The sequence below is a fragment of the Oryzias melastigma genome, linkage group LG4 (genome assembly GCF_002922805.2).
Source record: "Oryzias melastigma strain HK-1 linkage group LG4, ASM292280v2, whole genome shotgun sequence".
Lineage (NCBI taxonomy): Eukaryota > Metazoa > Chordata > Actinopteri > Beloniformes > Adrianichthyidae > Oryzias > Oryzias melastigma.
The window spans coordinates 21,170,886-21,191,643 of record NC_050515.1 but is presented as its reverse complement, the minus strand read 5'-3'; the positions used below and the strand labels follow the sequence as shown (position 1 = coordinate 21,191,643).

The 20,758-nt window shown below is 40.6% G+C and overlaps 3 protein-coding genes across 5 annotated transcripts in view; 2 read left to right on the top strand and 1 right to left on the bottom strand.

Moving 5' to 3' along the window:
* The first annotated feature begins 5,181 nt into the window (after window positions 1–5,181).
* LOC112150096 (MARVEL domain-containing protein 3) lies at window positions 5,182–13,082 on the top strand. Its single transcript, XM_024278099.2, has 4 exons — window positions 5,182–5,427; window positions 5,783–5,955; window positions 11,450–11,568; window positions 11,869–13,082. The coding sequence occupies exons 2-4, from the start codon at window positions 5,798–5,800 to the stop codon at window positions 12,525–12,527; spliced, it is 936 nt and encodes a 311-aa protein (XP_024133867.1). The 5' UTR covers window positions 5,182–5,427; window positions 5,783–5,797; the 3' UTR covers window positions 12,528–13,082.
* Window positions 13,083–13,642: 560 nt separating this feature from the next.
* LOC112150097 (MARVEL domain-containing protein 3) lies at window positions 13,643–17,593 on the top strand. 3 transcript variants are annotated; one of them, XM_024278101.2, is made up of 4 exons: window positions 13,643–14,369; window positions 14,713–14,821; window positions 16,160–16,239; window positions 16,433–17,593. In XM_024278101.2, exons 2-4 carry the CDS (start codon window positions 14,715–14,717, stop codon window positions 17,014–17,016), a joined length of 771 nt encoding a protein of 256 aa, XP_024133869.1. In that variant the 5' UTR covers window positions 13,643–14,369; window positions 14,713–14,714; the 3' UTR covers window positions 17,017–17,593. The 3 variants fall into 3 exon arrangements, with proteins under 3 accessions (XP_024133869.1, XP_036067498.1, XP_024133868.1); XM_036211605.1 differs by having other exon boundaries at window positions 13,643–14,513; window positions 14,710–14,821; XM_024278100.2 differs by having other exon boundaries at window positions 14,710–14,821; window positions 16,433–17,592.
* A 665-nt stretch (window positions 17,594–18,258) lies between these two features.
* LOC112150460 (PH domain leucine-rich repeat-containing protein phosphatase 1) overlaps window positions 18,259–20,758 on the bottom strand; it is a 20,659-nt gene continuing 18,159 nt past the window's right edge. Inside the window, exon 17 of the mRNA XM_024278810.2 lies at window positions 18,259–19,912. Within this exon, the coding sequence (XP_024134578.1) occupies window positions 18,827–19,912 (1,086 nt within the window). The 3' untranslated portion in view covers window positions 18,259–18,826. The remainder of the gene's footprint in view (window positions 19,913–20,758) is intronic.

Below are 20,758 nucleotides of genomic sequence, written 5' to 3'. Positions count from 1 at the left end.
GTGGCTGTGGAGTTGAGATGAGTTTAAGGGTTTTGTTAAAATATTAACCAAAAGCTTTTGTAGAGAGTTTCGAATTAGAATAATTTGTTGTTTTATTGTGTATCAAAAATGAATTTGTTAGTTACATTTGTGCCGTTTATGCAGGTGATCTAATAATAGTAAAATAAAGTTGTTTTTAACAACTCCTGATATGACACTAAATGAAGAGATCTTATGTGTTTGATCAATCCTCCAACATGTACACATGTCAGATGACTGAGTGAAATGATGATTAAATCTATTACCAGAACTGTTTATCTTAAGTTTACATTTTATTATCTTCTACTGCACAGCAGTACCTATAGTTTATGTTCAGAAGAAATTAGAAAATAATATAAAAATAACTGCAATATATTTGTTGCTTTAGAACAATGTTTTTAAGACTTAATTTTAATTTGAAAGGAACTTGTATGTGCTCCAGTCAGATTAAAATAAATCAGAAATTCTCTACAGCCTATTGAAAACATACCACCGTTATGGTTTAACTATTGTGTGCATTATGTATATGTACAATATTTATTAGAAATATTTAAATGTTCCTCACAGTTAGTTTCAATACTACAGTTAATACAAAAAAAAATGAAAGTTTAATTTGAACTAACTAAGATTTAATGGGGGGGGCAAAGTTAAGGTGTAAAAATGTGAAGTCCTAAAGCTCTTTGCAATAAAGATTACTTTGATTATTTGATTTATATCGTTTTTAATATCGTTATCGCACAAAATAAAAAAAAATGATATCGCAATATGAAAATTCCTATATCGCCCAGCCCTAATTTAGAGTCACCAATGAACCTATGAAGCATGTTTTTGGACGGTGGGAGGAAGCCAGAGTCCCTGGTGAAAACCCACGCATGCACGGGGAGAACATGCAAACTCCACACAGAAAGGTCCCAAACCCCCCAACCGGGATTCGAATCAGGGGTTTCTTGCTGTGAGGCAAGAGCGCTAACCGCTGCGCCACCGTGCAGCCCAGACCTGAGACAATCAATGGTAATACTGAGAGGTACGGTCTAAGGGCAGGGATAACCAGTTTTATTTAGTCTGTTTACGTTAATGACTGTACAATTGAAAATATTTTTAATAACTTTTCTAATGGAAATGATCTATACATTTTTTGTGTTACCTGATTAATTTGAATGTTTTTCTTTAAAAAGAAGAAATAAAGAAATCAACATAAATTCCTATGATACTTGATCTACATTAATGACTCTTTCAATGAAAAATAATCTTTATACATACATATTTTTGTTGATGCTTGATACTTGATGTATAATGATTTTTTTCTATTGAAAAATAATCTGTATATTTTTTTTGAAAAAAGATCTACATATGCATTGAAAAGTCGTGGAATATGTACGCGTTTTACTGAGAGTGTGTTGTGTAAATTATATCCTCACACTCCCTTTCAGGATATCTCCTAATTTTTAGTTATCTTGTGTTTGACATGTCTTTATGGATGTAAACTTCTGATTGATTGTATTGCACAGTAATTTACTTTTTTCTTCTTGGTTGCTTGAAATAAACCATTTCTAATTTAATCTTTTGTTTAACAATGAGCTATTTATATTTTATGACCGACCTGTTTCTCTAAAATTACCGGCATGAACCCTAATAAGGCAATTGTTTGTGATATTTGGCTATATTAATAAAATTGAATTAATGTGGTACAGCCTTTGTTTGATATTACACAGGTCAAGTGTTCCCTGTAGTTTTTCACAAGGTTTGCAGACACTGCAGGAGAGATTTTTTTAAATAAACTTTATTTAACCAGGTGATAATCCATTGAGAACAATATTTATTTTACAAGGGTGACTTGTCACCATTACATATCACCAAACAGAATAGTTGAAAACAAAACAATTACATTGGGATTACTACAATGAACATTTTTTTAAGTAAAAATAAAGTTCAGCTAAAGTAACTTGGTTCTATGAAATGTAATATATGTTAAACAGTCAGACATCGGATGCAAATGATGCAAGGTGCAATAGTTAACAGTAACACACAAAAAAAAAGAACTGACGGGTGGAATCTGCTACCCAAAGAGGAATGAAAAAAAAGCCAATGAAATAAGTTTTGTCAATTTCAGTTCAGACTGGACAGTATTCCATGCAGACTGCAGAAAAACAGAAGACTTGTTTCCCCAATCTTAGTCCAAACACACAAAACATGCAAATGAACAACAGAGCACATAATGACTGGAGGTTCTTTGAAAAACAGAAGTATAAAGGAACTAAACCAAGCATCACCTAGAAAACAAAAAAAAAAAGAAAAAAAAAAAGTCATTGAATGTTTATACCTTTACATGCTCAGAGAGGGCCACTCAAACTTGGCATACTGTTCATAATGATGAATAGAATGACAATAACCAGATACAAACCTGTCACAAATGGGCAGACATCTGGTTCCACTTGCAGCAGGTTTGCACAACTAAAGGCACAGCTAAAAGTCTAGCTCAAACAGGCACAGGTCAATCACAGGCATGGGATTATCCAAGAAAAGAGTAGAGTTGTCAGTGTCCAGGCAAGGGTCAGGGCAGGCAATCAGAGAATAAGCAAGGTCAGAAACAGAAGACCAGATCCTGCCAGAAACACTCTAGTGCAGACAGGGTGGTACGAAGCAATACTTTGCATAGAGCGAGGCTCTGTGTGCTGCTTAAAGAACAGGTGGGTGATTGTCTGATTGGAGTCAGGTGAGTAGCATCTAGGTACAGTACTGTGCACTGAGGTTGCTGGGAGATGTAGTGAGTTTAGTACTCTGGAGATGAAACCCACCAGTGACCAGAGGGGGAGACAGAGCACTGGCCCCCAACAGAACCTCAATGCACAGTAATGCACAGCATTCAATGATTTTAAGACAGATGGACAAGGCACTCGTGAAGATCTCAATTAGAGGTAAAAATGTATATAAAAAGCACAACATAATACTTTTTACAATCAAGTGTAATTGACAATTCACTGGAGTTGAGCAAAAATACCATCCACAACACGAGTCGGAATGCCATCGTTACTGTCCTGGAAATCAATTGGTTGAAAAGTCAGATGGATATAAATTGACTGGGATATTTGAAAAGTTGGACAAGAAGATGGGCTTACTTAAAAAGAGTAGCCACTCCAGCCACACTTTCAAAATGCACCCTAGTGTCTGCTGTAGCCACAAGATCCAGCCACATGTGGCTAACTAGTCAGCTACTAATGGGCTAGTCAAGGTCCAGCAGTTTAACATTTGCCAGCTACCAGCTAGGGTGCTTATTCTCAGCACACCTCTCCAGCAAAAGTCAGCAGAATCCCCAGCTGGTCCAGGTGAAGCAACGCAGCACGAAATCCCAATAGCTCACCGGTAGGAGGCAGCAGCTATGATGGATCCTTCCTGGGGACAGGATAGCTCTCCATTGCATAATAGTCCAGCATCCTTCTTTAATTCAGCCCAAAATACAGGCTCACAGGAGAAGCAGGTAAAGGGTGTGACAAAGAGGCTGAGACATTTGGATCCATATTCAATAAGGTTTAATGAAGACATAGAGCAGGTAAAACATAAACCAGGGCGTGGTCAGGAAACAGGCCAGGGTCAGAGCAAGGAGCAAAGCTGGAGGCAAATAAAAAGGCAGAGGTCAAACACAGAGAGGCAAAAGAGACTAAAACCTTAGACTGACTTTACATGAGTAACAAATCACGAATTCGCATGGAGCAGACTGGAGAGCAGGGTTAAATACAGTTTGGTGATTAACTTGAATGGAAACAGCTGGTGAAGGCAGGAGTGGCAGGCAGATGCATTATAGGACATTGAATGAGGAAGGGAACAGATGCAGTCAGTACTCTGGTGAGGGTTCCCTCTGGTGGTCGGAGGAGGTCATGACTGGTTGAGCCCTGACAGAGGGGAACCATGATGGAAGAATTAACGGGCAACATTAGGAGGCAGGCCGGAAATGGATACAGATTTGGGTATAGTAACTAGTCCCAACTTCACAGTAAGTAAAAATTCCCAACAATACCTGTTGTCAGGTGAACCGCATTACAAGGGTCTCCAGAAAGTTGAAGGTACCTTGTAACAGTGCACAATGTATCATTCATAGAGTCACCAAGGAGGCTGAGCCCATTTGTCACAAAGTCATCCACCTCTAAAAGACTTCAAAGGACCCCAAAGCACAATCATTTGGTTGGTGTTGTGTGTTCTGTGGCAACCCTGAATACTGAGACCCATTTCCAAGAATACCACTTCACTGACCTTCCAAGAGATCTTGGTTCAACCTGCCACTTGAATAAGCCCAGGAGATTCAACCACTCCTCCACACAGATCTTATCTAGATTGAGGTTTCTGGACCGTCACAGAGGAAAAAAAGAGTTTGAGTTCTCTCCAATGATTTTTTATTGGTTTGAGGTCTGGAGACTGGCAAGGCCACACCAGAACCTTAATACGCCTCTTACTGAGCAACTCTGCAGTTGTTCTACCTGTGTGCTTCTGGTCATTGTCATTTTTGGTTTCAAGTAGATACTAAATTAAGGTCATTTTTGAGCTGAAGTGGTTTGATCCATATTTACATCTGTAGGGGTCAAGGGGTTAAACTTTTTACAATCATTTTGCTCAGGAATTAGACAAATGCCAACAAACCCAATATGTATTCAAAGCATTACATTTTTTCTTTAAAACAAATATAGCCACAATAAAGAGGCAAATGTGGCCAGGAGTCTCTGGTTGTAGACCCCTGATCTAGACTCTGGCTATGTTCATCCACTGATCCTGAGCCTAAGAACAGGATAACTTTCATTACTGTCAGACTTATTTATTATTTGATACAATATGGTTCAATAATTCTCTTTATTGATATGATAATTAAATAAAAATAGTTTTGCCCTGAAATTTGAGTTAAATGTTTACTCTGACATTAAAAATCAGAAAGCATTTAACTAGTCCTGCCTCCTTTTAATATTAGAGATGCTTAATGATCAATTTCAGCATCTTTGGTATAAAAAATATAAATATAGATGCCTCTGTGTAGATTTGCATTGGAATAGTTAACAGCCAGTTAATAGGCAAAAACCCGGAGACTTTTTTCTCCTCGGGGAGCTTGAATAAAGAGAGGACACAAACAACATGATGCAGACATGTTGGTATTTATGCTGAAAGGCCAACACCCCCTGAAAACAGAGGCTTCTTTGCTCTCGGGAGACAAAGCGGCGGATTGACATCAGCTGTGAGAGGCTGCTCTGCGTCAGTGACGCTCCAGCTGTGTCCGCGCGCGGGACCTGCTCACCTGCAGCTCCTTCTTCCGCCTCCTCCGCGAGGTGCGGTGGGTGGAGTCGTTCAGGAGCCCAAACAAAACTGAGGCTTCAGTCGCTGAGAGTACTGGACGTTTTAGTCGGACTTTGGACCGGTTTCATCGACCTTAAGGTTAGTTTGTCTTTGAAAACGAGAGAAAAACGAGGCTAATATGTTTTTATTTTCCCTAAAATGAGAGGAACGGCACGGTAGTTCGAGAAATTTCGTTTTTATTTTTTATACTTCACCTGCGGTACAGTTTCGAGGACGTTTTTATTACTGAAAAACGTATTGGACTTTTAGCTTCTTTTTTGGTATTATGTTAAAGTATGGTTGACGAGCCTGCATTCGTGTTATTACGTTTTCTTCGTGAAAACCTAAGTGTCATCAAAGGGAAAACGCATTCGTACACTTTCTGGCTTTAAAAACAACAGAGAACAGTTCTTTCCCCCTTGTTTTTGGTGCTCAAACCCAGTTTCTGTGCTAGTTTCGTTCAACAGGTATGAGTCATCCGTCCCGTCCGAACCGGGAATACCGGGACCGAGACAGAGACAGAGGAGACCGGGACCGGGAGAGAGGAGACAGGGACAGAGACAGAGGAGACCGGGACCGGGACAGAAGAGACCGGGACCGGTCGGAGGCTTCATCGCAGGACAACAGGTTTGTTTGCACCCCAACTACTATTCAATATACAGTATATGTAAAAAAAAAAAAAAAATGTAAAAACCACACAAGACTTGAGATAAAACCTTACCAATTTTAACTTGACTGTTTCATTACATTAAATATCAAAGTAAGACCATTTTAGTCAAACAACTGTAAAGCACAATGGTGGTAGTGTGATGGTCTGGAAAGTTGTCCCCAACTTGTCATACGATATTTTTGTGGAATGGTCTGTATGAAGCTAAAGTGGGCGTCATTTTTTTGTGATTTGTTTTATTTCATTTTAAAAAGCTTTAAGGGAAAAATTTACCTTGCTATGCAAAATATCTGCAGTTGGTTCAAACTTTATCACACTATATTTCATGTTTGAACCATTAAAGTCAATCAATTTATTTGTAGGGCAAACACAGTGCCGAGCATAAGGTCATATATAAAAAAATCACTGAAAACTAAAATACAATACCAATAAAACAATAACAGCTAATAAGCTTGCCCACTGGATCTGCTCGCCGGTGTCCTGGGAACTGTTAAAAGTATTTGATCTTCAGATTTCAGGACCCCACACAGACGATAAAAATGTTGAAGTTCAGACAGATAATGGGGTGCCAGACCATTCAAACATTTAAAAACCAGAGGTAAAATCTTAAAAACAATTCTAAAAGAGACGGGCATCCAGTGAAGAGAGCATAATACGCACTCTCTGGTCCACCTCAACAAGAGCCCAGCTGAATTTTTACCAGCTGGAGATAGCGGAGCAGAGACTGGTCAATGCCACTGAACAGAGCGATACAGTAGTCCAGTCTGGAAACGATCAAAGCATGGTTCACTGGTTCCAGTCCGTGACATGGCCAAAAAACAAACAAAACAAAAAAACAGACTGGACTGCTGCACTGACTTTTCAAATTTGAAATGGTTTTAAAGTTCACCCCAAGATTCCTAATGAAGTTTGAAGGGTCCAGGGCAGCAACCTAAAACCAGGTCACTTTTTCTGATCACAAAGGCTTCTGTCTTGTTTTCGTTTAGACTGAGGAAGTTCAGTTCCACCCAAGATTTTTATGTCTGCCAAGCACTTTTGCAGATCGTCAAGTCACTCATATCCACCAGATTTTAAGGGAAGGTAGACGTGAACATGATCTGCAAAGCAGTGGAATGACGCACCGTATTTCCTAAAAATGGACCTCAGTGGCAGCAGGTAAAATGAGAATAAAAGATGGTCTAACACTGAGCCCTGGGGTACACCGTGTTTCAGTGGAACCTTTGACAAAGAAAACTGACCAAGTAGGACAGAGAAACTCCTGCCACATAAATAGGACCTGAACCCATTGAGATTTGTGTCCTTTACGCCTACAGACTGCTCCATTCGAGATAATAAAACACTGAGATCCACTGTGTCGAAAAGAGTTGTGAGATCCTTCATTGATTCATTCATCTTCTTGTCCTCTTTGTCCTTTTCGGGGTTGTGTGGGTGCCGGAGCCTAACTCGGCTGCTGATGGGCAAGGCAGGGTTTACTCTGAACAGGTCGCCAGTCTGTCGCAGTGAGATCAAGAAGAAGTAATGCAGAATCAATGGCTAAAAGGAAGTCATTGCAGATCCTGAGGAGAACAGTTTCAGTTCTGTGAAAGGATTTAAACTAGACTGAAACTTCTCCAAAATATTATGACTTTCTAGATGGTCCTGTAATTGAAGATAAACCACCTTCTCTAAAATTTCAGAAAGAAAAGACAACTTGGAAATGTACCTAAAGTTTGTAAGAACATGAGGATTCAAGTTGGTCTTTTTTAAAAGGGGTTGTGGTACTGTGTGTTTGAAAGCAGGTGGCATACACTCCAAGACAAGAGAAATGTTAAGAGGACCAACTATTCAGGGGCCTACAGCATGGGAGACCTATTTCTGGAGTCTGGGGGGAATACAGTCACCTGGGTAATATGAAGGCCTCAGCTGCTGAACTATCTCAGAAATCTGAGAGAGAGTGAGAAGCTCAAAATGATCTAAAATAGCAGATGATGCAGTTAAAACAGAGGGGTCAGGGGTAAAAGGAGAGGGTAAAAACCTGACAACACTGACTTTTTTAAAATACAAAAATGTTCATAAAGTAAAGCAGGAGTCATGTAGGAGAAACTACAAAGGCTTAAGAGACTTTAAAGACTTAAATAAGATTCTTGGGCTTGCTGATGTTCTCAGATGCAACATTTTTCTTTTAATTCTCTCTGTGCGATGGCAAGAGCGTCAGTGCGCAAGTGTTCATTGATCCTATGGTCCAATGTGATATAGATTTTCCCTTAATTTATTACTGTCAAAGTGGAGCTAAAAGATAACACACTAACTTCAACCTCATCTTATTTTAAGTTGTGACTTATACCAAAAAAAGTCACTAAAACTGTTTTTTCTTTTAAATATAATTGTAATCTTGAATCCACAGTTTGAACAACTTTAATAGCAGCATCCTCGTAACATTAGAAAGCTGGTTGCTAAATATTATGCATTATTGTTAAGGTTAATGGGATCAACTGTCACAATAAATCCATATTTGAAGTAAAGATTTTGGTTTTTGTCTGTTAAATGCAGATTTATTTTTTTCTTTGAAGTCAAATGCTTTCTTCTGCTTCTGAACTGGCTCTTTTCTGCCAAAAGAAACTTTACAAATACATTAGTTTTTTTGTTTACTCTGTTGCGTGGAGATTTCAATTTAGCGGTCAGCACAGCTGCTTTAACCCTTTTGCTCTCCTTGGCTTGTTTACATTAAAAGTGGGGTCATCTGGACCCAACAAGACAGTGCGCTGACATTTTTTTTTTTTCAACGATTGTTGATCTTCACTGGTGTCCAATGATAGACATGAAGTCTTGTCCACCTTTGTCATGGAAAGGCTAACACCTCAATGTAAGGGTGAGGTCATCTGGACCCCATAAGAGCACGAGCGTTAAGAAAGAAGCAGATATATTTTTGATCCATGACCACTCGACTTGACGCAAGAATGTTGTGGGGAGAATCCAGTAGTTTTCTAAAGTGAAACTTCTTTCAGAATTAGATTATAAATAAAATGGAAAATATATATGTTTTTATTTTTTTCTTCTCTCTGTGGCCCAATAACAACTGCCCCTTGGTCCAGTGCTGGTTTGTGGCCCGGGGATTAGGGATCACTGCTCTATACTGAACCACAGACTCCGCTCACACATCGTAGTGAATACTCTTTGAAATTCTTATTTCAAAGCATTGTATTGAAAATGCTTTCATGCATTTTTGTTAGGTTTTATGGGCTTGTCAGAGTGTAACACAGGGTCACAGTTGGAATTTTCCCCCTTTATAATACATTACTATCATCTATTACCTAATTTTGGTTACTGGGTTTATTTTTGGCCCTGAATTTAAATCAGTTAGACCATTTGAAACGTTTAACAAACATGCAAACAAGACATCATGAAAAACAAAAGCCAGTTTTCACATCCCCGCATTTATAAATGTTGTTAAAATACCACAAAAGCCTCGTTTCCACTGAGCGGTCCCGTACGGTATTTTGAGCGTTTCCATTATAAAATTGACCCATTAAACTGGACCGAAAATGGAATGGACCAGTTAGCGCAGAGTTTTTGTTGAAACCCAGTGATTGGCAGAAGGTCATCACGACAAAAGAATGTGCCAAGAAAGCAGCTTTATTACTCTTCACCGCCCGCAATCTTCTCTCAAACAACATTAAATGTTTTGTGTATACACGAAGTACCAAAACCAAGTGGAGTAAAATGATCTGCTGGATGACCTCCATTATTTATGTTAGCCTTGCTCTTGCTGTAGTCGCACTAGTATGACATAAAGCTAAGTGGAAACGTGCACCTGAATTGAATTGCCTGGACCAGTCTGAACCGGTCCGACCATCAGTGGAAACGAGACTTTGGACAGAAGTGTGCTCCCATCATTGGAGCTTCAGCTTCAGAGAGCTTTACTTAAAGTTTAAATAAAATCTGTTTTTGATGCAATTGGTGGGTTTGGTAAATCATTTATTTGAGAACGGTCACTTCCTGCTGATTATAGATAATGTGTGATATAATATTTCAAATACTGGAGAGAAAGGTCAGTGAGATCTTTATTTCTGTATTTGTATGTATGGAGCTCTATCTATGTACTTATCTATGATATGGCCCAAAAATTAAATACATTTTGTCAATGGAATCATTTAAATGCTTCAGCAAAAAATTTAACTATTGGCCACAAAATATTTTACACGTGATTCATATTGGTTTATTTGGACTGTTGTGTAAGAAAAACAATATAGAGTAAAGATACATGACAAATAAAGATATTATGATTGAGTTTTATTTTTGTCTAAACTGTAAATGCATATTGAAGAGCATATTAAAAGCCAGAGTACTTTACCTACAAAGGTTCACTTGATTTATTTACCCAGCTGTCTGGGGACGGTGTTATAACATTATTGCATTTCATGGCCACAAATTTGTGTTTTGTTTGCACAACTTTACTATTTTGTGACCACAATTATTTTCTTCGTATGACCTTACTATTTTTGTGCCACAAATTAAGGTTTTGTTTGAATAATTTAAATGTAATGTGGCCACAAATCAGTATTTTGTTTGTAGAAATGTAACTATTTCGTGGCAACAAATTATTTCTGTCAGCTATTTCTTGGCCTCAAATCAGTATTTTGTTTGTGGGGCTGAACTTCTTGTGGCCACAAATTAATATTTTTTTCAGTACAACTTAACTATTTCTTGATGACAAATTAGCGTTAGGATTTTTTCAATATTTTGCTGAAATGAAGCTTAGATATTGGATAAACAACAGGGTATAAAGACAGATCCCTGTGGGACACCTTTTTATTGTGAAAAATGTTGAAATGGTTCTTAAGAGTACATTTACCCCTGGTAGTGCATATTAAAACTCCAGGGGCTACTTAATGAGCACTGTATTAGTGTCAATTCACAAATGTATTTGTTATTCTAAAAGTTTTTGTTTATTAGATGTTTTATATCTTTTAGAATTCTTCTGACAAATATGTGAGGTATACTGAGGAGTTTAAGAAGTCTAAAAAAATGAGTTATCTTTTTATGTAACTGTCAAAACTGTCTTTTTTTATTTGGCATATTATTATAATGATTAAAACAAAAACATTTTAATATAATTTTATTGTTTTTAAAGTTTAATGCTGTAAAACCTGTTGTTAAACCTAACAGGTTCTCAGAATTAAAAGTTAAAAAAAAAAATCCCTGCCTTCTGCTTATTACTGTTGTTGTACTGTACCTGACAAAAATGTTTTCATTGCAACACAGAGTAGATAAGATTAAAAACAAGTGTTGTGGTTGCATCATTGACTTGAAAAAACAATTTGACCTCAATTCATTTTCAGTGACTAACTTGTTTGTTCATTTATTTTATGCTTTTTCTTGTTTTCCTATGATCAAAACATCGGATCGTTTCTAACTGTGCTGAAGCCACCTCATGTTCGGAGTAAAATTAACATTTTCTTTTATTTGTTGTTCCAGGTCATCTCAGCCCCCATATTACCCATCAGACAGCAACCCCCGTCCCAGGAGTTTGCGGGAGGTCCGGCACACGGTGCACCAGAGTTCCTCCAAATGCTCCAACATTTGTTCCAGGAGAGGTAGGCAGCTTCACCCAGAGAGAAACACGAACGCTTCAGTGACAGAGAGAAACTCTCGTTCTCAGAATTCATTCATTCTTTGCTCTACCAAAACTGGACTGACCGGTTTGAGCAGAATATGAGGAAGTGGAGAACGAGCCTGAAACACAACAGCTGGTTTCTGGAAGAATTAAAACGATAGTTTAGAAGGAGAGCTATAGAGATGGGAACTTTGTGTTTCTACTGTGAAACTTTTTCATTGACGTTACAAAAAAAAAAAAAAACCTGATGTGTTTTTTTTTTTTTTTTTTTTTAACAAAGGTATCGTGCTGATCTGCGCCGTCCTGACCAACGCCCTGGTCCTGATCTGCGTGGTCTCGGCTCAGATGGTCATGTCCGGCATGTCCTCAATGGGAGGCTTCAGCAGCTTCGACATCAACACCAACTTCAACCTGCAGGGCACTGAGCTGCAGCAGGTGCGAGAACTGGACATGCAGTTCAGCCAGATGAGGGCGCCAGGCATCTACGGGGGCGTGGCCTTTAGCCTGACCTTCGGGGTCATTTCACTGCTGTTTGTGGTCGCTGGAAGCAAACCGCCTCATCTGATGTCACAGAAGTTACTGAGGGGAGCGTTTGTGTTCCAGGCACTGGGGGCGGTGCTCTATGTGGTCGCTGTGGGGCTCTACCTTCATTTTGTGATAGACGTCAACTCCACGGATGTGTGTAAGAGGCGCGAGAGGATTTATGCGCGAAATGGCTACACCTGGATGAACTGCAACGTGGGCGGGGCAGACGCTGCTGTGGCTCTGTTTGGCCTGATCACAGCCATCCTGTACACCGCCGGCGCGGTTTTTACCTTCCAGACCATCAGAAGAGTGTCTCATTTCTTTAGGGATAGAAAAAAGAGAGAGGAGGAAAAACGGAAGGGTCGTTCCCACACACAAGACTCACCACTGAGGGCTGGCACCACCCATGTGTGAGAGGAGGCAACAACTGTGACACTCCCATCAACTCTGGATCACAGATCAGAAGCTTAGACTGTGGAGTTTCAGAGAAGCAACATGAAAATGATGTCAAACAGAACATCCAGCATTTGAACAGAAATATGAAACTGAACTCAAACTGAAACCATGAATTATCTTCTTAAGCCTTTTCTAACAAGTTTTTTTAAACATGTCTAGATTTTTTTCTGTAAAAACATGACAAAAAGATCAACAGCTATGGATGAAATTATTTTGTCATTTTTGTTTGCATGTACATAGTGTTGTTATTTTTACTTGACTCATCAGCTCAAATTAAATGTTTATTGTTTGATGATTCTTACTGTAAATAGATGAGTTGCATTTTCCTGATAGAGTTTGACTTATTGCTGAAAAGTTAACATTTTTAACAAAATGCAAACATGAGGACATGAATGCCCAAAGTATCTGTAACCATGCCAACACGGGAATGCCAAAAAGACCTTTATAAACTTATAACCACACACACATATATGTATAATGCAAAACTTTGGGGTCCATTAGAAATGTTTATATTTTTGAGAGAAAGTCAATTTTTCTAAACAAATCTAACTTTAAACTATTCAGAATTACACTATGCAATATTAATGCGTTAAAAAGAATGACTGTTCTAGCAGCTAATGTCTGGTTTTTGGTGCATTATCTACGTAGGTGACTGGAGGCCCGTTTCCTTCCAGCAACTCTCCAGTGTTCTAATGGTATGTGTTTGCTCATTGTTTCAGAAGGCTGACAGATGATTAGAAAACTTTTGTGCAATCATGTTGGCACAACTGAAAAAGGATTAGCTGGTTAGAGAAGATACAAGACTGACATTCCTTTGAGCTGGTCGAGTGTCTGGAGCATCACATTTGTGAGGTTGATGAAACGCTCATAATGTCCAGAAAAAGAGAACTTTCATGTGAAACTCGACAGTCAGTTGTTCTTAGAAATAAAAACTATGCCTTGCAAGAAATTTCCAAGAAACGGAAGATTTCCTTCAACGGTGTGTACCATTGTCTTTAGAGAACAGCACAAACAGGCTCTAACCAGAGAAGAAAAAGAAGTAGGAGACTCCGCTGCATAACTGAGCTGGAAGATAATTACATTGGAGTCTACAGTTTGAGAAATAGACGACTCACAGATCCTCAGCTGGCAGTTTTATTAAATAATACCCCCCAAACTTCAGTGTCAACAACATCTACAGTGAAAAGACGACTTCAGGATGCTGGAATCACAGCAGAGTGGCAAAGAAAAAGCCTTATCTGAGACTGAATAATGTGGGCCAAAGAACACGAACATCAGAGATGGGAAGGTTGGAAAAACGTGTTATGGATGGACGATTGAAGTTTGAGGTGTTTGGAGCACAGGAGAACATCGTGAGATGCAGGACAACTGAAACGATGCCGGAACAGTGACTGACATCTTTCAAGCAAGGTGGGGGCATCGTGAACATCTCTGTACCCCATCGAGCTGTTGTGGGAGCAGCTCGACCGTATGGAACAATAGAAATGCACATCCAGCCAATCCAACGTGTGGGAGGGGCTTCTAGAGTGCAGGAAAGTTTCTTAAACTAACAGCTAGAACACCAAATGTTTGCACTGCTGGAATTGCTGCAAACGGAGGATTATTTGACAAAACCAAAGTTTGAAGGGAAAAAAAAGTATAATTTCAAATATATATGATATGTGACCGCAGGAACCTGCTCACCTGCAGCTCCGTCTTCCCCCTCCTTCAGGTGAGGTGGGCGGAGTTATTCAGACAGAGTTTGTGATTGTAGAGAAAGGACGTTTTTATGGACTTTGGACTATTTTCATCGACCTAAAGGTTAGTTTGGATTTGACAACAAAAGTTAAACTTTTTTTTTTTTTTTGAAAACAGTCCAGTGAACAGTATGGTTTAAGAAACGTATAGACAGCTACCTGCTTCAGCACGGTTTTGAGCACATTTTCATTAGTAAAATACCTACAGGTTAGTTGTTTAATGATAATTTATTGTCATAAAACAAATGTTTAGTGTATTTAATGTTCTGTATTTGTGGCAAAGGCACAATTCGTGGTTTTTGACACTTTTCTGCCTTTAACAACAACCAAAAGATCTTATTTAATCTACTTTTCTTTAACATTTCGTATTATCAGTGCTCAAACTTGGTGTCACTTTCGTTTAGTAGGGATGAGTCAGCCGTCTGGTTCAAATGAGGAGAACCCGGACACTGATGGAGGCCAGCAGGGGGAGACAAACGCCCTCACCGGGGGGACGGCGTCTCCATCACAGGACAGGTTTGTTTGGACCAGAACTGCAAAACCTGCACAGCTACGGCTTTCTCACGTTCAGACAAGCTCAAACTCGCCAAATATTTTCTACACACCTAACTTCCCCTTTAGAGACCACAAATATTTTTAAAGGCATAAATGACCTTCTTTAACATTGGCATAAAGACATACAAACTACTAGAATAGAGCTGCATATCAAGAAAACTTGAATTGTGTGTTATTAGTAATCAATATTGATGATATGATCTGTAGAACAGCCAAACAAAGACCATCTAATACATCGTTTCCAATTCACTACAACCATTTTCTTTTAGTAAAAGTAAACATAATGTTGTGCTATACAGTACAATGGAAAGAAGACAGGTAAGAACTAGCATGTTGGGAAGCCAATCATCAAAATTAAACCATCTTTAAAAAAAAAAAACAGAAAAATATGATGATTCATTTCCAATTTCTGGTGCAGGCTACTCTAGACTGTAGAGACAAAAGAGGAACTCTTAAAGATCTGCATCCTGATACATTGAATGTTGAAAAAAGCATTTTAATCAAACAAAATACAAACATGGTGGCGGTAGTGTGATGATCTGAAGAACTTTTGCTGCTTCATGATTCGGTCAATTCTCGACAGTCCATTGAAACATAAATTCTGCTTTCTGCTGTAAAAACGTTCTGCTTTGAAGCTGATTTAAAACACAGCAGAACGTCGAAATTGGAACAATTTGGACTTTAATCTGGTTGAGATGCTGTGACGCGACCTTAACCCTAGAACGCTTTCGCTAAAAAAAAAAAGTTACACCATTAAATTTGCCAGGAATTTTTTACTCAATCTAATGTACCCAATCAGAAGTATTTGTCATGAAAAATGTCATAAAAATAGATCAAAATATGACAACACATGATAAAATTGAGTAATTTTCTTTCATTTTCAACTGTGGTTTATGTAGCAAAATGGAAAAAAAACATAGGAATCTTAAAAATATACTTGAAAATAACTGAGAAATTAGGAATTTGAGAAGAAAAAATTGTGAGACTTTACCCGAGAACCCATGACACTCAGAAAAATGCAACATATTGAAGATCATGTAAATATTTTTGCTCAGTTCTCTACGGTTAAAATTATGTTTCTATTGTGGCATTTTTCTCATGATGGAGGAAAGATATTTTTTAGATAAAAATAACTGCATTTCTGATGATTGATTTATTAAAATCGTGTCAAAAATAAAAACAGTACACACATTTTGATGACACGTTTTTTCCTTTTTTCAGTGATCTTGCCTAACTGCTGCTCCCACTTTAAACCAAGGTTGGAACAGAACTCATGTTTCTTTTCATCTGTTTTCCCAGATCACCTGGACCCCGTCATTCCCTCCGTTTCAGGATTCTGCGGTTCATGTACAAATGTATGGACATTTTAACCAGGAGAGGTAAGCTGTCTCCTCGTACCCTTTCCCCCATCAGTGTCAGATAAACTCTCAGTGTTCATTCATCCTTTGCTCCACCAGAACTGGACTAACCGGTTTAGTTCGTCTCCAAGTCTGATCAGAGTATGTGGAAGTGAAGGACGATTAAACAACTTCTAGATCCTGGAATAACCAAACCCAATGTTTTCTTTTACAGGTATCGTGCTGATCTGTACTGTCCTGACCAACGCTCTGGTCCTGGTCTGCGTGGTCTCAGCTCAGTCTGGCATCATTGACAACAACCTGAACCTGCAGGGCACCGACCTGGAGCTGGTGAAGGATCTGAACCTGGAGTTCAGCCAGAAGAAGATTCCGGGCGCCTACGGGGGCGGGGCCTTTAGCCTGATCTTTGGGGTCGCTTCCCTGGTGTTTGCGGTCGCTGGGAGCAAACCCCCCCTGCAGATGCCACAGATGTGGATGAAGGCGGCGTTTGTGTTCCAGGTGGTGGGGGCGGTGCTCTACGTTATAGCTGTGGGCGTCTACCTTCATTTCGTGATCGACGTCAACTCCACGGATGAGTGTAAGCAGCGCGAGAGGATCTATTCACGAAACGGCTACACCTGGATAAACTGTGAAGTGGGCGGGGCAGACACAGCTGCTGCTGTGTTTGGCCTGATGACAGCCATCCTGTACACCGCCGGCGCGGTTTTTACCATCCAGACCTTTAAAAGAGTGTCTCGTTTTGTGCGGGAAAGAGATGCAGAGGCAAAGAAACAGAGGAGCCAACGAGGTCCCCAATGAGGGCTGGAGTCTGTTTTTATTCATGAAAAGGTCTTGTCATTTTTATTATTATGTACATAGTTTTTTTACTTTTTATTATCAGCTGAAGTTAAATGATTGTTTGATCTTTTTTTTTCTTTTTACAGTTGATGAATAAATTGCATTTCCTTGTTTAAAAAAAGGTTTGATTTATTGTCGTTAGTTGTATATTTTCAAAATAAAATGCAAACATGAGCCCATGAATGCCGTAAGTATTTGTAACTGCTGCAGATTTGTCAGCTGAACATCCATGATGATGATCTCCTGGTCCACCACATCCCAAAGGGGATCGATTTTCCAATATTCTGTTGTCTAATTAGTGAATCTGAATTTTAGCCTCTGTGTCCAGTTCTCAGCTGACAGGAATGTCATCCGGTGTGTTCTTCTGCTGCTGCAGCCCATCTGCCCTAAGGTTGGACGTGTTGTGTTCAGAGATGTTCTTCTGCAGACCTCAGCTGTAATGGTGCTTTTTTGAGTTACTGAGTTGCTTTTCTATCAGCTGCATCTGGTCTGGTCATTCTCCTCTGACCTCTGGCATCAACAAGACATTTCTGTCCAGATCTCAGCTCACTGGATATTTTCTCTTATGAGACCATTCTCCGTAAACCCTAGAGATGGCTGTGGGTGAAAATCCCAGTAGATCAGCAATTTATGAAATATTCTGACACCAACTACACATTCAAAGTCCCTTAAATCACTTTTCTTCCTCATTCTGATGCTGTTTGAACCATGTCTACACGCCTAAATGCTGCCATGTGATTGGCTGATTAGAAATTTGCATTAACAAGAATTAGGGCAGGTGTGTCTAATAGTGTTAAGTGTCATTTTGCATTTTTGAGTACTTAAATAGCTGAAGATGATTTTTTATTAATTTTTTTTGGAAACAACTCCTCAAAAAAAGCTCAATATAAAAAAAGTAGAATTAAAGTTGTATAACTGAAACTAGCTTTAATATAGAAAAGAATTTGAATTACTTGGAAAATGTTAGGATTAATTTTAAATGTAGCCAGCAGGGGGCGTCAGTTTGTCTTTCAATGATCCTGATGGAAAGATCTGAGGTTGTTCCTCTGAAGTTCATGTCCAACAACTTCAAATAGATTTTAGTTGATCTAAAGAAAAGCAAATATTTGTTACCAATTAATTTGTATCTAACCAGATAATAATAAAAATAATTTCTATACTTTTCTTACATGAAGAACAAAGACAAAAAAAGAGAATTCCACATCAACTTTTGTGAAAACTTTATTTTATAGCAAAAGTAGCTCTGTTGTGCAGTTTGCGTTTGTCAACAAGTGTGTAACACTGTTCTGAGAACATTCGTTAAGCTGGTAAGATCCACATCTCCCCACCACTGCAGCACCACTCTGGACCCAGAGAACCCAAACCTGGACCGTCAGTGTTCAGAAATAATCAGAAATCATCTTTTCTCTCAGAGAATATTAGTACGCCTCAGTGACTAGGTCACTTTAAAGTATTAAACTCCTAGGAGTTAGTTAAACAGTTACTAACTCCAACAACAGTAAGGCCGTCAGCCGAACGTGGACACCGAGCGGTGGGACTCTCCACGTACCGTTTCTCACAGGACTAGAGTCACCAAAGTGCTTCTTCTGTTTTTAGAGATGGTAGAAATCATCGATGTGTTTCAGCGGAGGGTTAGAAAAATTGCATCGCGTTTGGAGAGAGGTTATTAGTAGAAAATAAGGAGGTTAGCAAAACCATAAGAAAGAGTTTGTGGTCCTAAACTGTGTGGAGAGTCTGGATGGTGGGCGGAGCCTAGCTGGTGGATCAGCAGTCAGAGCGGCGTGACGTAGTAGTCTGCCTTCTGGAAGCTGTGCTGGTTGTGCGTCTGCTCCTGCTGCTGCTGCTGCTGCTGCTGCTGCTGGATGATCTGTCGGACCTCCTCCTCCAGCTCCGGGGGGATGATCAGCTGGTCGTCGGGGTCCGGCTGGGCGGGGGCGTTGAAGTAGCCCCCCTGCTTCCTGACGGGGGCGTCGGCTGCCTCCTCGATGAGGTCCTGGTTCCTGCCCTGACAGGCGACGGAGCCGTTAGCTCGGCCCCGCCGGCCCAGAGTCCCCCCGAGGCAGGGGGAGGAGGGGGGCGCCGGGGACGGGGAGAGGGCGGAGAGCGACTCGTTTGAGCCAGACACGTGGATGTGGGTGCAGTCGTGGCGCAGCAGGCAGTGCACGTCGGCCTCCACCTCCACGCGGCTGCCGTTGGAGAACACGCCGGCAATGGGCTCCTCGTCCTCGCTGTCCAGCCCGTTGTCAGACAGAGCGCCGGAAAACTGTCTGTGGAAGCCCCCGTCCCCGTGTGCCGGCCTCCTCACCGCAGCGCGGCCCCCGGGGTTCAGGGGGGCCATCTGGGACTCGGGTTGGGGCACCGGCTCCTCGGAGGACGCCGTGGAGCCCACCTCGCTGCTCATCTCCGACGTGCTGAACTCGCTGCTCAGCTCGCTCACCGTCCCGGAGGAGGTCGGCGGCAACGAGATCCCGCCATCCACACTAGATGAGGAGTACGTGTGCGCGGCGGGGGAAGCTCCTGGGCTGGGGGGCGGGGGCGGCGGCTCGCAGAAGCAGCAGCAGTCTTCGGTGATGCTGAGCTGCACGACCACCGCACAGAGGCTGTCGGAGCAGCCGTAGCTCTGGGCGAGCGTCACCAGCTTCTTGGCGGCGGCCAGAGCGTCCGGGACGTTTCGCACCGCCTCGATGGCCTCCGCGGGGGACAGCAGCTCCCACAAGCCCCGAGTGCCCAGGAGGAAGAACTCGTCCTGGGGTGTGAGTGTCAGCGTGGAGACGTGGGGGCGGGGCGTCACCGAGGGGCAGAGGAAGGAGTAACCCAGAATCCTTGTGGAGTCGGTCACGCCGCTGACTTTGTTATCCTGCGCGAGAAAAGAAACCTTTTAGCCTTTAACTCTTTAACACCCGAGGCATTGTTTTTAACACACTCTTAAGTTTTCAACTGTTCATATGATGTAATTCAAGTAGATTCTGAGTTACAGTAAATCAAAGAATGAAAACACTGGAGCTCAAATTTGTGAATCTCAAAAACCTTAGAGAATTTCTAGCTGCTTAATGTGGCGTTTCCAGTGGTCGGCCTGTGGTGCATTTCTGTTGTGTTGTAGAGGAGTCCGTCTTACAAACGTAAGTTAGCTTATTTTGTCTCCGTTGCGTCTCCAGTCTGCCCCCCCCCCGGCTCCTGGAGGAGACATTTGTCCTGCTACCCGTGTTATTGTCATCCATAACTTTAAACTCAATGTCATCTCCTTCTTTACTCAGATTTTGTAAAATGGATGTTTTGTGTCATAAATGAGGCTGTTTTTGTACTTTCAAAACTAAACTGTCGTCATCCATGGCAAAACAGGACATGATGCTATGTACTGTGTTAATGTGCGTCATTGAGTGGGCAGATCACCATAAATATAAATAACATTTTTAGATTATATCTTTATTTTGAAAGTACAATGGAAACTTTTATTTTGAAATTTGAGCCATTTTCTTTTCTTTGGCTTTTTACTGTGAAATTGATGCACTGCAGGAGGATGGACTTCAGAGGCAGACATAACAGAGGTGGTGTAAACACTCCTATTGATTAGTGAATGTTCTATCGTGGTGTTAATGCACCGCAGACAGACCAGTGGAAAACAGCCTTTACGGTCAGCGGTTGCTGTAACCGCTTCCTGTTTCCAGGTTTTACCAGGCAGACAGCCTCCCAGTCCTCCGTGTTA

Excerpts from the sequence above, each read along its gene's own strand:
- LOC112150096 (XM_024278099.2), top strand. The coding sequence starts at position 5,798 with ATGAGTCATCCGTCCCGTCCGAACCGGGAATACCGGGACCGAGACAGA. Across the intron at positions 5,956-11,449 it reads GCTTCATCGCAGGACAACAG|GTCATCTCAGCCCCCATATT; the intron begins GTTTGTTTGCAC and ends TTGTTGTTCCAG. Across the intron at positions 11,569-11,868 it reads CAACATTTGTTCCAGGAGAG|GTATCGTGCTGATCTGCGCC; the intron begins GTAGGCAGCTTC and ends TTTTTAACAAAG.
- LOC112150097 (XM_024278101.2), top strand. The coding sequence starts at position 14,715 with ATGAGTCAGCCGTCTGGTTCAAATGAGGAGAACCCGGACACTGATGGA. Across the intron at positions 14,822-16,159 it reads GCGTCTCCATCACAGGACAG|ATCACCTGGACCCCGTCATT; the intron begins GTTTGTTTGGAC and ends CTGTTTTCCCAG. Across the intron at positions 16,240-16,432 it reads GGACATTTTAACCAGGAGAG|GTATCGTGCTGATCTGTACT; the intron begins GTAAGCTGTCTC and ends TTTCTTTTACAG.